This window comes from Vombatus ursinus, unplaced genomic scaffold, assembly GCF_900497805.2.
Source record: "Vombatus ursinus unplaced genomic scaffold, bare-nosed wombat genome assembly UNPS02014820.1, whole genome shotgun sequence".
NCBI lineage: Eukaryota > Metazoa > Chordata > Mammalia > Diprotodontia > Vombatidae > Vombatus > Vombatus ursinus.
The window spans coordinates 23,433,308-23,447,142 of record NW_020954598.1 but is presented as its reverse complement, the minus strand read 5'-3'; the positions used below and the strand labels follow the sequence as shown (position 1 = coordinate 23,447,142).

General features: G+C 36.9%; 1 protein-coding gene across 2 annotated transcripts in view; it reads left to right on the top strand.

Moving 5' to 3' along the window:
• Positions 1-13,518, top strand: part of RBM5 (RNA binding motif protein 5) — a 25,766-nt gene extending 12,248 nt beyond the window's left edge. For both annotated transcript variants that reach the window (XM_027837231.1, XM_027837232.1), the window contains exons 8-25: positions 1,931-1,991; positions 2,835-2,900; positions 3,225-3,385; positions 3,784-3,881; positions 4,725-4,812; positions 5,023-5,100; positions 5,189-5,261; positions 5,962-6,047; positions 6,395-6,485; positions 6,742-6,833; positions 8,247-8,408; positions 9,146-9,295; positions 9,384-9,455; positions 10,342-10,521; positions 10,704-10,778; positions 11,667-11,764; positions 11,851-11,980; positions 12,866-13,518. In XM_027837231.1, the coding sequence (XP_027693032.1) occupies positions 1,931-1,991; positions 2,835-2,900; positions 3,225-3,385; positions 3,784-3,881; positions 4,725-4,812; positions 5,023-5,100; positions 5,189-5,261; positions 5,962-6,047; positions 6,395-6,485; positions 6,742-6,833; positions 8,247-8,408; positions 9,146-9,295; positions 9,384-9,455; positions 10,342-10,521; positions 10,704-10,778; positions 11,667-11,764; positions 11,851-11,980; positions 12,866-12,991 (1,887 nt within the window). In that variant the 3' untranslated portion in view covers positions 12,992-13,518. The remainder of the gene's footprint in view (positions 1-1,930; positions 1,992-2,834; positions 2,901-3,224; positions 3,386-3,783; positions 3,882-4,724; positions 4,813-5,022; positions 5,101-5,188; positions 5,262-5,961; positions 6,048-6,394; positions 6,486-6,741; positions 6,834-8,246; positions 8,409-9,145; positions 9,296-9,383; positions 9,456-10,341; positions 10,522-10,703; positions 10,779-11,666; positions 11,765-11,850; positions 11,981-12,865) is intronic.
• The last annotated feature ends 317 nt before the right edge of the window (positions 13,519-13,835 follow it).

Sequence of the window (13,835 nt, the reverse complement as noted above, 5' to 3'; positions counted from 1 at the left end):
TTAGAATATTTCATCCGAAACTTGAAAGACAAATACTACTTTAAAGGAGAGTATATATTACTGACAACTGGCAATTGTTGGGGCAGTGGTAAGTTGTCATGGTAGATTATAATTCAGGGAATGTCCTCAGGATTCATTCGCAAGGTATTGGTAGCTTTGTATGCGGGTTCTAGTGGGGTTTTAATTTTATCTTAATTTATATCAAGCAGTGTCACTTGGTAGATCATTTGTTTGGACATGGATTTGTGTAAGTGAGGCGTGTACAGCATTTCTTTGAAGGGCATTCAACCTGGAGTATAATGAATTTCATTACCAAGTCTCCTTTTTATGTAATCATTTGTCAGTTATTCCCTTCACAGACTGTTTTCTGGGTTTTCAGTTTGTGTGATATTTATTTGATGTTTTTAAATTACTATACTGGTTGTGCCATCTTTGAGCTTAGAAAATTGGGTTTTGGTTAAAAAGTCATCCCCCAATGATCTTACATATAGGTCCTGTAAATGGTGAGCCTAGAAGTGCTAGAACCAATTTTAGAGCATTGACTTTGTGATCATCGATTATGATCAGTGGCAGAAAGACTTAGGTCTGGATCCTCCATTGAACATTTACTTCTTGTGTGACCCTGGTCAAGTCATTTAGCCTCTCAACCTCAGTTTCCTCACATATTAAATGAGAGGTGATCATAGTACCTACTTTACAGTGTTGTTGTAAGGAGCAAATGAGGTGGGTGTGTGGATGTATACACACATATATAGTGCTTTGCAAACTTTAAAGTGATGTACAAGTATTAGCTATTAATATTTAAACCCTTTTTTTCAGTTACTTTTCATTTTGTGTTAAACTATTTTGTGAATTTCTAGGTTCTTCAACTTTATAGTATCTGTTAGCATGTTCTCTTGTTAGGGAAAAACCCTATGTTAACCTGTTGGTATAAATAAAAGCTAAAATTTTAGGTTATTGTAACTGCTTAAATTTATATAGAACTTTAATTGCTTTTGTCTACTTTTTCATTAGAGCTCACAGTGATCCTGTGAAAAGTATGAGTATTAATACCCATTTTACAGATGAAGGAATGGAGTCTTAGGTCAAAGCTATTAAATGGCAGAACTTGAATTCACATATTACATAAAATCAGGCAAGGCCCTTCTGATGCATGAAGTCCAGAAGTTTCTTTACACTGTAGTTAGCTGCCTCACAATGGTACTAACTTGTATTCATATCACTCTGTATTTTATTGGTTTTCAGATATTATCACACTTGACCCTCTTATCTCTTTTGATAAGTGATCTTCACAACACTCTTGCTTAATGGAATAGGAGACTTGAGGTTCAGATCATACATCTAATAAGTAATGAAACTATGATTCAAACCCAAGTCTTTCTGATTGCAATTTTGTGCTTTCTACTCCAAATAGTTTATCTGTTCTGAACTTTGTTCAGGCAGTACATGAATTTGTTTATCAAGATGCTTGTGTTGGAATATTTTACAGTTTATACCTGTATGTCCTGTTCCCCCTAATGCTGTGTAGACTATAATGAGATAACTGATGATAACTTCTTCCATAATTTTAGAATGAACAGAAACATTAACTGATGATAACTTATTACATAATTTTAGAATGAACAGAAAACTTATTCTATTCAGAACTTAATAAGATCCTACACGATCAGCCTTTGATAGTTTTCTTAAAAGAATTAGGGAAAATTCACATACACATTCTTCTGAACTTTCTGGTTATATGCCCTCTTTAAAGCTTCTGCTGAAATCAGTTTTGTTTGGTTATGAACTGTCATTATTAGTAACTACTAAGATTTATCTAAGAAATAGACAGTGATCCCTGCAGCTTTTTTTTAGTACTTCAGTGGTTAATGGGGGTTATGGGTTGATATGAAAAATAACTGAACTCAGCCTTCAACTTTTTTTTTTTCAGTGCTGCCTTAACAACTTTAGGAAAAGACTCAAATGCTTCCGATGCGGAGCTGATAAATTTGGTAGGTTTGGTTCAGCTGTCTTGAAAACATTCTAATGCCATGTCCTGTATTAGCTATATCTGTATTTAAACTCAGACAATTCTTCCCCTTCGCTTTGCTCCCAAGTCTGATCAGAATTTAAAATAGTAACCTCATTTACTATTTGTATTTTAGTGGTAAGCATCAACTCAGTGGTTACCTGGATTTTCATAAATTCCACATTAGTGTGTTCTGGAAAACAGTCTGGAAGAAATTAGGGTTAGGCCAGTATCTTACACCAATATCACACAATAAATTCAAAATGAATGTGTGGCCTGAATATTAAAAAATGCGCATACTATTTTTCAAATTAGAAAAGAGTCTGTCTCTTTCACAGTTGGTGGTAAGTGGTGAATTCTTTACCAAACAAGAACTATTGGCTATTACAAAAGGTAATATATGTTGTTTTGATTACATGAAATTGAAATGCATTTGCAACAAAATACAACTCTGATTAGGGTCTGATAGCTGAGTATGTGTATATATAAACATGTATAAAAACACATTTATAAACACACGGAACTATAAAACCAAAAGCTAGTCCCTGATATAGAATAGGTTGATGGGTAGAATAAACGTATCTTAAAAGAAGAGTGGCAGATTATTAACCATATAAAAGAATGCTCTAAATCACTAATGGGTGCAAATCAAAACAATTTTGAGTTTTCTCCTTACGCTCTGCAAATTGGTAAAGATGGCAAAAGATGGGACTAGCCAGGGTTGGAGGGGGCTGTAGAAAGATTGGCATGTTGATACATTGTTGATGGGGCTGTAAGTTGGTATATTCGTCTTTCTCATTTCTTCCCCCTTGTGTTTCTTACTAAGACTCAGAACAGGAAGTACCATCTGGAACTACAGAGTCTGTCCAGTCTGTGGATTACTACTGTGATAGTAAGTGAAAGTGCCCCTTATTAGGGTTTGAGCTCTGGTTGAGGCTTCTTTTATCTCTCCACATTTCTGTAATGCAAAAAAACCTGAATTAAGGGTTTATTATAGTTGTGTAAGTTTATCTATACAGTTTACAAGAACTGCAGCAGAAATACATGTTATACCTTCTGGGAATACCTCTGGTTTTTTTAAGTTCTTCCTCAGTGAGTTTCAGATAAAAGGTCTGATTTTGAAGCTGTAGTTTTTTTTTTACTTGTACTTAGACTTGCCTTTAATAGTAATTAAAAATTGAAACATGCGTAACATTTGTCTTATTTATCTCCTCAGCTATTATTCTTCGAAATATTGCTCCTCACACTGTAGTAGATTCCATAATGACAGCATTGTCTCCATATGCATCATTAGCTGTCAATAACATTCGTCTTATAAAAGACAAACAGACACAGCAGAACAGAGGATTTGCATTTGTGCAGCTGTCTTCAGCAATGGTGAGAGTAGTTTTTGATCTCAAAGACACATAAGTTTTAAATGTGATTAATAATTTGAGTGATGGTTTGCAGTTTGGTGATCAGTGCCTTCTTTTTGGAGATCACAGTTTAATTACTGACAATAATTTTATGGTATTTCATATAGTACTAAGTTAATGTGCATTGAGTTCTGGCAACTTAAGCAGGCAGAATTATGTTTCTTAATTCTTTGACTCAGATTGACTTAACCATTTAGTAACAGCATGTTCCTTCTTGTTTGATGGGAAAAGGTGGTGAATCTAATGATTTCAAATATGCATGTACAATGAGTTACTTTCCTTCTTTCTAGAACCAGATTTCTTAGATCTTGAGGGCGATTACCAACTATGTCTTGTTTCATTATTTATTTTCCATTTTAGGATGCTTCTCAGCTACTACAGGTGCTACAAAGTCTACATCCTCCACTGAAAATTGATGGCAAAACAATTGGAGTTGATTTTGCCAAAAGTGCCAGAAAGTGAGTAGTTTCATTGTCTTTATTTAAAACAATCCTAGTCTAAATGGATCCTGAGATTTTTTTTCCCAGTGATTCCTTATCAGTTATACAACAAAGCTGTAAATTTTTTGAATTAGTGTTTGATGTCCTTTCTTACTAAGCCTATGTGAATAAAAGTGTCTTTTGCTTATGGAGCTAACTTCACCTGTCCTTGTAAGTCAACTTGTGGTTAGTAGAGAACTCTTCGCTTCAGCTGAGGGTAAAAGCAAGTAGGGAGAATGAAGACATAACAGTGCCTAGTACCGTAGGTTTAGAACTGGAAGAGACTTTAAAGAGGTTATTGGATCTACCCCCTTGTTTTACAAATGAGGAAACTGAGGCCGAGTGTGACTTGCCCAGGATCACATAGTAAAAGGGGTCTGAGGTGCTGGATTTGGACATAGGTCTTCCTGACTCCTCTGTTGTGCTGTGCACAAAGGATTTGGTAATCGCTAGATTTCCAGAAATGGATGAGAGTAATAATTATTATAATTACTACAGATTTACCTGGTCTGTTGGCATTTTTCATCCACAGGTGTTTGGTTGGTTAATTTTCAAATTTGTGTGTACATATACACACATATGTAGGAAATATTGTGTTGAAGCGAGTGTATAAAGTTCTGACAGACACTTGGATGATCTTCTGGCACTAATAGCAGTTAATAACTAGTGCCTTTAACAGTTTACTAATTTTTAGGCTACAAATCAGCATGTGGGGACCATCTCTGATTGCCTCATGTGCCTAGGTTAGGGGAGAACGAACCTGAGGTAGATAGGAGAGGAAAGTACGGTTTTGTTCATGAGATTTGGTTTTCATGGTTTCAGAGATTTGGTTCTCCCAGATGGTAACCGGGTCAGCGCCTTTTCTGTGGCTAGCACAGCCATTGCTGCAGCTCAGTGGTCATCCACGCAGGTATGAAGGTGGGGAGGGTCCTTTGCTCAAATTAGTGTTAATGGTATTGCCAAGATTTACAGGTAGAGGATTTCCTGTTTTCTCTATACCTACCTGCATTGGTTGTGATTGGCATGCTCTCAAAGAAATTACTAGGGAATGTTTCCTAATTACCTTTATCTGAAAATAACTAATTTTATGTGCATTCTCCTCTCTGCTGGAATTTTGCAGTCTCAGAGTGGAGAAGGTGGCAGTATAGACTACAATTACCTCCAGCCAGGCCAAGATGGCTATGCACAGTATGCCCAGGTGAGTAAAATCTTAAGGAATTCAGACTCTTCTGGTCTCCAAAGATCTCACAGGAGTTTGCCAACTTTGCCATTTGCATTTTCTTCAGTATTCACAAGATTATCAGCAGTTTTACCAGCAGCAAGCAGGGGGAGTGGAGAGTGATACATCTACTGTACCAGGTATTACAATTCATTGCATCTTATGCTTAAGCTTTCACAATTGAGGCAGTCTTACTGGATTCCTCAAGCGTTCAAAGATAATCAGGAATCCTCTCTGCCATCCTGTGGGTTCTCATAAAAAACCCCATGGTTTATGCATTAAGAGAATGATCCAAATTGCACTTGTATTTGCCAAGTTCCAACCCGGCGCATAGTGACATTGTTTAGATTTGAGTGACCAAGTCCTCTTTTGCTTGCCTCTTTAGAAATGTTGCTAAAATGTTTTATGTGATTCAGGGAAGAGTATGACTAATGCTGTGGACAAAGTACAAACTTAAGGATGTTACTACTTTAATTAAGGTTACATATAAAAGTTAGATGATTAAATCTTTCCTTAACCAAAAGTATGTAAATAATCTCTCCTTTTTTCTCATCCTTCCTGCTTTTCCCCTGGCCCTCCCCCCAAAAAACCAGCTATTTTCTGTTCATAAGAAAATTTAGATGTCAAAGGTTAAAGGTTATCGTCTCTGCATAGTGCATATCCAGTGGGCCATTAGTGATAATTAGATAATAGGATTTGACATACACTACAGTACAATGCTGGAAGGAAATCTGAGACATCAAAGAGGAATATTATTGAGTGTTTAGCTTATAATTTTGTCCTGAGGTTTCCAGGTAACCTAAGTACATTGGCTCTCTAACCAACTATTTTTATTATCAGGGGCAGCAGTCACCACTACTTCAGCAGCTGTAGTATCCCAAAGTCCCCAACTGTATAATCAAACCACCAATCCACCTGGCTCTCCGGTAATCTGCAGTTTTAAATATAGAACTGTTTACTGTTATGGAAACTTGTGTTTTGCTGGGCAAATCTTAACCTTTTCTGCTCTGAACCAGAGCTAGATAAAGCATACCGTCTTTGTGTTTTTGTTAGTGAATTTTAAAATGTAATTATTTAAGTAGTTAAAGGTTCTCAAGATAGTTCGTTTATATTTATGCATGCCTTGATTTAACCTTTAGAGAAAAAGTAAAATTTGCTTTAGCTTATTGCTATAGTTTGTCAGAAGAGGACGTGTCTTTGGGAAGGTGCGTTGATTGTTTTCTTTTAAGAGACATTCCAAATGAGAATTACCAAACCTGCTGTCCTTTTCCAGACTGAGGAAGCACAGCCGAGCACTAGCACCAGCACTAGCACACAAGCACAGACAGCTTCCCCGACTGGTGTCGTTCCTGGTACCAAGTATGGTAAGCTTAAAATCAAAATCACTTCTCATCATTGAGAGGTTTTGTCATACATAGGTGCTTTGTAGATTTAGTGTTACGTTAGCTGCATGTGTGTGCATTGAAGCTACCGTGAAGGGAATGTGTGAGCTGTGTAGAATGTAGCTGGAGAATATACATACCTAACATCTCAGACATGCACAGAATCACTTTCTTAGCTTGGATTTTTAGCCTGTTTGTTACTGGAAACAAAAATTGTTCTAAATTTTTATCTTTACAGCTGTCCCTGACACTTCTACCTACCATTATGATGAATCCTCAGGATATTATTATGATCCAGTTACAGGACTTTATTATGATTCTAACTCTCAGGTAAATGCACTATCTTCTAATGTATTTTCATTTTAAATCCATTATCTTCACTTAGGTCAGTTTATGAGGCATGAAATTAAATATTCTCTGTAGGGTTAAAATCTCAAACATGGTAAGTGGTGTTTAGTACTTTACATTTAAATTTGTTTTTTCTATAAGCCTAGATTAGTTTATTCCCTTTGAAACCATTTTAAGCCTTTTAAAAGATGGTTTAGTAGCTAGTTCAGTCTTTTCCTGAAGTGTATGATCTAGCTATTACTATCCTTGTGAAAAGACCAATTTCCCAGTTTCTAACTGTTTTGTTTCCTCCTGGTAATTCCTTAGGGGGATTTGTTTTGGAATTTTCAGTGTTTTTAAATACCAGAAAATCTGAAGTCAGAAGACAAAACAGCCTGTCGTTCTCACAAGTTCTGCCTGTAGTAAATATTAATAGTGTATAACCATATCAAAATTTGAAATTTATAGCTGATTTGTTTTTCTAATTGGTGATGAAGAACAGTAGTTAGAAAAGCCTCCACATAGCTCTTCTGACAAAGTCCCTCCGATTTTTTTCTTTGTCTGCACCTCCCACCCCAAAAATAAACACAAAACATGTAGCATGTGATGATAGAATTCATGATATGTTCATCTTCCCTAATGAGGAACAAGGTTGGTGTTTAGCCATATTTATGGACTATAACGTTATGCACAGTCATGGAGTATATTCTGTAGAGTGGCTTGTTTCTCTTGACATATAGTTACTCTGTTGAAGGAACCCCAAATTAAGCTTTGTTCTGCCTCTTATGTTTAAAAGTGAATTTTTGCATGAATGAGATATTAGGTGTAATCTCTAGCTTCACTATATGGCTCGCATATTCCATTCTATGCCACCAACTGTACCAGTCAGGGGAAGCTATCTGTGCTTGTGTGCTCATGCTGGTACTCGACTGTGTCTTCAGTCTGGAAAAGGAACTCTGGTTTGGTGTGTGGGACTCTGTTTATGTACAGTAACTAACTTCTCTTAGGACAGAAGGAACTAAAGGCCTGCTTACTGATTTACATTCCTAAGTTTGCCTCCTTCACCCAATTTGTTAAAAACCAGCCATGAGATTCTGCATCTCATTTCTGAGCTTACCCTTAACTCTGCCTTGTGTTAACTAGTAGTCTCTCCAAATGGCTGAGGTGGGAGGCAATACTAGCACGGTCTTTGGTTCGTTTTCAGCTGGATGAGAATCCTGCCTTAAAAATAGTCACTTCTGGCTCTCTATTTGTTCTTCATGCAGACTGAGAAGTCTGCGTGTGAAAACTACTGTAGATTTTTGCCACAGTCTTTTATGAATATCTTCCACAAAGTCACTTGTATTGCTAATTTGAATAATTATTTGACTGGGCTGAAATTGTCACTATTGAACAATTGGTGTTTTTGCTTTCTAGTACTATTATAATTCCTTGACACAGCAGTATCTTTACTGGGATGGAGAGAAGGAGACCTATGTGCCTGCTGCAGAGTGTGTAGCCCAACAACAACCTGGTCTGCCTTCCGCCAAAGAAGGGAAGGAAAAGAAAGAGAAGCCCAAGAGCAAAACGGCACAGCAGGCAAGGCTTGACCTGTTATAATTAAGAGCTGCTAGAGTATACTGTACATTATCTCATTTCATCCTCAAGACCCTGGGAGGTGGTAAGCACTGCAGCTGTTACCCCATCTTACAGATGAGGAAACTGGGCCTTAGAAGGGTAGAGGTAAGGTGACTTGCTTGAGGTCCAGCAGCTGGTTAATGTCACTTGCAAGGTGATAGACCCAAGTTTGAAATTTCATTTTCTTGATATCTGCTGTGTCAGGATTCTTGGCTTGATGTTGAATGGCGGCATTTGGTCAGTTTTGCTCTGATTCTTTAAAACTAGCAATGCAGAAAGTGTCTATGTGTTTTATTGTCAGCAAGTTCTTATATTTCTTTGGGTAAATATTGTGGCCTTTTAAAACAGACTTCCCATAAAGTTTTTGTATATTTATTTTTGAAAATAGGAATACCACATTTAACATGAAATAGTTTTATTGCTTTGGTTTGCTTTAAAATAATTGAAATTACTGGTAGTATATCCCTGTTCACTTTAAAAGTTCTGAAGTCTCAGAAATTTAGTAGTATTTACTTTAAAGCTCTAATTGTATATTGTAGATTAATAATAAGAACAGTTGGGGACTTTGCTAGAGAGCTTTTGTGGTGAGGAAAGATCTTTAATGACTAATGTGATGCAGAGAACTTGGTCTTCATTATCCAGTCTCATTTATCATTTTGACTTCAAATGGTGGTTTTTTGTTTTTTTTTTAACTTTAGATTGCCAAAGACATGGAACGCTGGGCTAAGAGCTTAAATAAACAAAAAGAAAACTTTAAGAATAGCTTCCAGCCTGTCAATTCCTTGAGGGAGGAAGAGAGAAGAGAGTCAGCAGCAGCAGATGCCGGCTTTGCTCTCTTTGAGAAGAAGGTAAAGGGGCATTAGCTAGCAACAGTGCTTTGAGTAGAATTAGTCACGCAAAAACTGTGGGCTCATGGATTTTCTTCTGTCTTTTAAGGGGGCTTTGGCTGAAAGACAGCAGCTTATCCCAGAGCTGATGAAAAATGGAGAAGAGGAAAATCCACTCAAAGTAAGAAACAACTTGGCTACATTCTATGCTTTCTGTCTCAATCTGAAGGAAGTGTTTTATGTGTTTGTAGTGATTTATCTACTAATTACAGGGTTATGTTTAATTTTGTATTGAAGAGTCTTGAAATTTTCATGTTGGTGAATATATTTCTTATTTTCGTCTTTGATGGTATCACGGTCAGTATAGGAGTGGTGTGATATACATTTATAGATTAAGTAACTCCTTACATTGAGGGCATTTGTCCTTAGAAGAATAGAGAATTTTTTATCAGGATAATCATTTGATAAAGTTTATATTTTTAGCTGCAAATTATCTTATGATTTTATATATCTTTATGAAGGGATTACTGAGGGAGAACAATTGTGCTGACACTTTGCCACACATGGTGAGAAAATGTAAAATCCTTGCCCTCAGAGACCTAAAATTGAACTGTGCATAAATATGCGAAGAGCTTAAGTAGCAGTTAAATACTAATACACAGAGAATGTAAATAAGTACATGATTAATTGCTAATTGTTATATTAATGTCTGTGGGTTAAGAGAGCTTATTGTGGGGCTACAGTGGTCAGGTAAAGCTTCATTGAAGACTGTAAAGTTCAGCCTTAAAGGATACAGCAGAGCACCTTAATTTAGAATTGCATGGGACCTTGGAAATCATCTAGACCAACCTTGGTTTGCTGATGAGGAAACTGACAGGGGTGAAGTGACCTGACTTACTCAGTGTTGACCTTCAGGGTTATATGAAATGCTGCTTCCTTAAGAAGGGTGAGTTTTAGAGAGGGGTGGCTATATCCAAATCTTGAACTGTTCGGAGTTCTTCCTGACCCTCAAATTTTGAAAAAGTACACTTTTTAATAATGTAGTCACTCTGCCATTTCTTTTCTAGCGTGGTCTAGTAGCCGCATATAGTGGTGATAGTGATAATGAGGAAGAATTGATGGAAAGAATTGAAAGTGAAGAGGAAAAACTGACTGATTGGAAGAAAATGGCTTGTCTGCTCTGTAGGAGGCAATTTCCCAACAAAGATGCTTTAGTTAGACATCAACAACTCTCCGACTTACATAAGGTTTGAGTTTGCTATTTTTTTAAATGTATACTATTTAGGTGCCTAATTTTCCTAGTTTGAATGGGAAAAGAGTGGCAGCATTGCATTGTCATTACTTAAACTCTTTTTAAAAAAGTGTCATTGATGTGATAATTTCAAAAATCATGTCTTGAGTTTTTCTTTGTTTGAAATGCTTTACACAGCAAAACATGGATATCTATAGACGATCTAGACTGTCTGAGCAAGAACTAGAGGCTTTGGAACTAAGAGAGAGAGAGGTGAGTGAAACAGAAGTTACCAGTTAATAACAGTGTTCATACTAACGTAACCTTTAGTATTGTAACGCTTCATGGTTTGCAAAGGACTTGATAACATTATCTCATATGATCCACACAACAGCCCTTTTAAGTGGAAGCTGAAGCCTTTTGTTGGGCATATTATAGAGAAGTTTTTTGTTCAGATACACATTAGTCTTCTGAAATTCCAATTTTGAAATATGTGAGTACCTTGCCATATTGTAAGACATTTTTCTAAAACTAAAAAAAAAGAAAAAATAGGATTATTGACCTCAAGCAGTTAACATACTACTTTGGGGATACAAGAGACATGTCATATGAAAAGTTTACCAATAGCCATATAAGGTACTGTGTGATTGCCAAATGCTATTATGAATTCAGGTGAGGTTTTGGTCTCTTGTGCTGGAAAAAGTTTCTGGGAGGACATGGCTTTAGAGGAAGGATACCTCCAAACTCCATTGCTTGACTTTACTTTCTTTACTTTCCATGAGAAGCTAGCATATAGGCAGATGAGCCAACTCATGATTGGGTTTGACAAAAATGTTATTAATGATGTGGTTTTTCATTAAAGGCTTTTTACTTTTTTTTTTTAATTTGCCCTTAGAAAATCACTTAAATCTTAACTCTGATGCAGAAATGTTTAAAAAAAAAAAACCAAGAATGACTACTTATTACAGTTACAATATGACATTAGTAATGTGACGTAAGGAAGAGGCCACATTTAGTATTTTTCAATGGTGAAGAAATGTTAGGTTTAAATGAATTTAGTAAAATTTAAATGTCTGCTTGAAAAATCTAGAGGTAGGGCTTAGCTGTTGGAAGAATGAAGTTAGTATAGATTTCCAACTGTTTTTCTTTTCCCGTATATAGATGAAGTACCGAGATCGAGCTGCAGAGAGACGGGAGAAATATGGAATCCCAGAACCTCCAGAACCCAAAAGAAAGAAGCAATTTGATGCTGGCACTGTGTATGTATCTTGATAATTCCACCACATGTGAAATGAAAATTTTTTTTCCATTTATATAACTTTTTTCTTCTTTTCCCCATTTTTAGAAATTATGAACAGCCAACTAAGGATGGCATTGACCATAGTAATATTGGCAATAAAATGCTACAGGCCATGGGATGGCGGGAAGGCTCAGGTTTGGGAAGGAAGTGTCAAGGAATCACAGCCCCCATTGAGGTAAGCAATGGTTTGGTGTTTAGGTTGTGATGAAAGGTTTGTTCTAAAGGAATCTTATCTGCGTGGTTGTTCTTTTCTCTCCAAATATATCATTGAGGTGACTTATTTTCTAATTCAGTCAGACATCGTGGTGAGAGAGGAGTTGAGTGCACTAGAGCATGTAGTGTGTAGGCATTACATGAAGATTCACTGTAGCCTCCTATGGTTTTCTTTTTCCATTTCTAAAGACTAACCTATCATTTAAAACTTCCACTTCAGCATCAAATCAGATTCCAGGTATATCTTAGGTTGAGTATATTTAAAAGTATTGTGTTACTGGTCTTGCCTAATTGGTTTCATTTATATGTAGAGTTATGTAAAATTTAGTTATGTAGCTGTGTCCACTGAATTACTATTATTTAATTGGTTTAGGGTATAGATTTTAAATGGTCATCTCAATAATAAAAGATTCCTGCAGGTTGCCTAGAAGTAGAAAAGCAGTAGGAATTTTTATAGCCAGCATTTAGTTCTGCTAAAGCCAGTGCTGCTGGCGTCGGATTTTTCAAGGCAAGTGATAAAAACTTTGCATTGGGAGTGCAGTTGTTTTGAATGTGTGCCCTTAGATCCTTCCCAGAATCAGACATTTGCTGAACAGTTAGTATATGTGAGGGTTGGTCCATCCATTTATTTTTGTTGTGGTTTTCTTTTCTTTTTAGTCCTCAAACCTGCCCTAGATATCCACTGAGGAAACTGTTAATTGTCTAGTACATTTACCTTACAAATTTTCAGTTTGAATGGTCCTACCAAGGGAATGAGCTTGGAAAGAGGCACCAGCCTGTGCCGTGGGAATACTTTACACTCTTGGTTTATGTCACATGCCAGACATCCTTTTTTGTTTTTCCCCAGGCTCAGGTACGAATGAAAGGAGCTGGCTTGGGTGCAAAAGGCAGCTCCTATGGTGTGTCAACAGCAGATTCTTACAAGGACGCAGTCCGGAAAGCCATGTTTGCTCGGTTCACTGAGATGGAATGAGAAGCATCACTTTGCTCAGCACCTTTTGTATACTGATAACTGGCAAAGAACTCCACTTCCTTGTGCTAAGCTGACTGTTACATCCTGTATCCTTAGGAGCACTGCTAGTGCTGGGAATGGTTTAGGGTAAACCATTCTATTCCCTTGGGGATTTTTCTTCCTCCTCAAAGGTTTTCTCATATGTGGGTTGTATGGGAAATAGCCGCCTTTTGTGTTGAAGGGATCATGGGCAGACTTGGGGGGGACTCCCTGTCTTTTATACCTTACTGTACATTACTGTAATTTACTATATTTTATGTGTGCAGACTGTGTTGTAGTATACTATGCTCCTCTGGTTCACTGTAGATGTTTGAGAGGTGTTAGGTGTTGACACTGATGTCTCATCTATGTTTTGTTGTTGTGCTCTCTCATTTTGGCATAAGCCTTGTGTATATTTTGTATAATATACCTTTGTACATACTTTTTGAAGATTTTCAGTATAGTTGCCAGTTCTGGCTCCTTTACAAAAGAAGCATCTGGAAAAATAAGCGCAGTGTGTCCTTTTATTCTCACATGGGTGGGTAGAGCATGTCTGAACAGGCACAACGAACAGTAGGGTTTTTTAAAGTGCTTGACTGATGGTGGCTTTCAGGTTATGGGGTTTTTCCTGTCACCATAAGAGGGTAGCAATGTTGGGTGGGGTTTGGATTTTTGTGTCTTCTCTTTCCCACAGTTTCTAGTCAGTTTTTTTAAATTCAAAGTTTCCATCAAGTGTAGTGGAGAGCTCACTGACCGACCTCTAAGTCTGGATACCCAGGTTTTGGTGCAGTCTTGTCATCAATTTTCCATGTGACATTGGGCATCA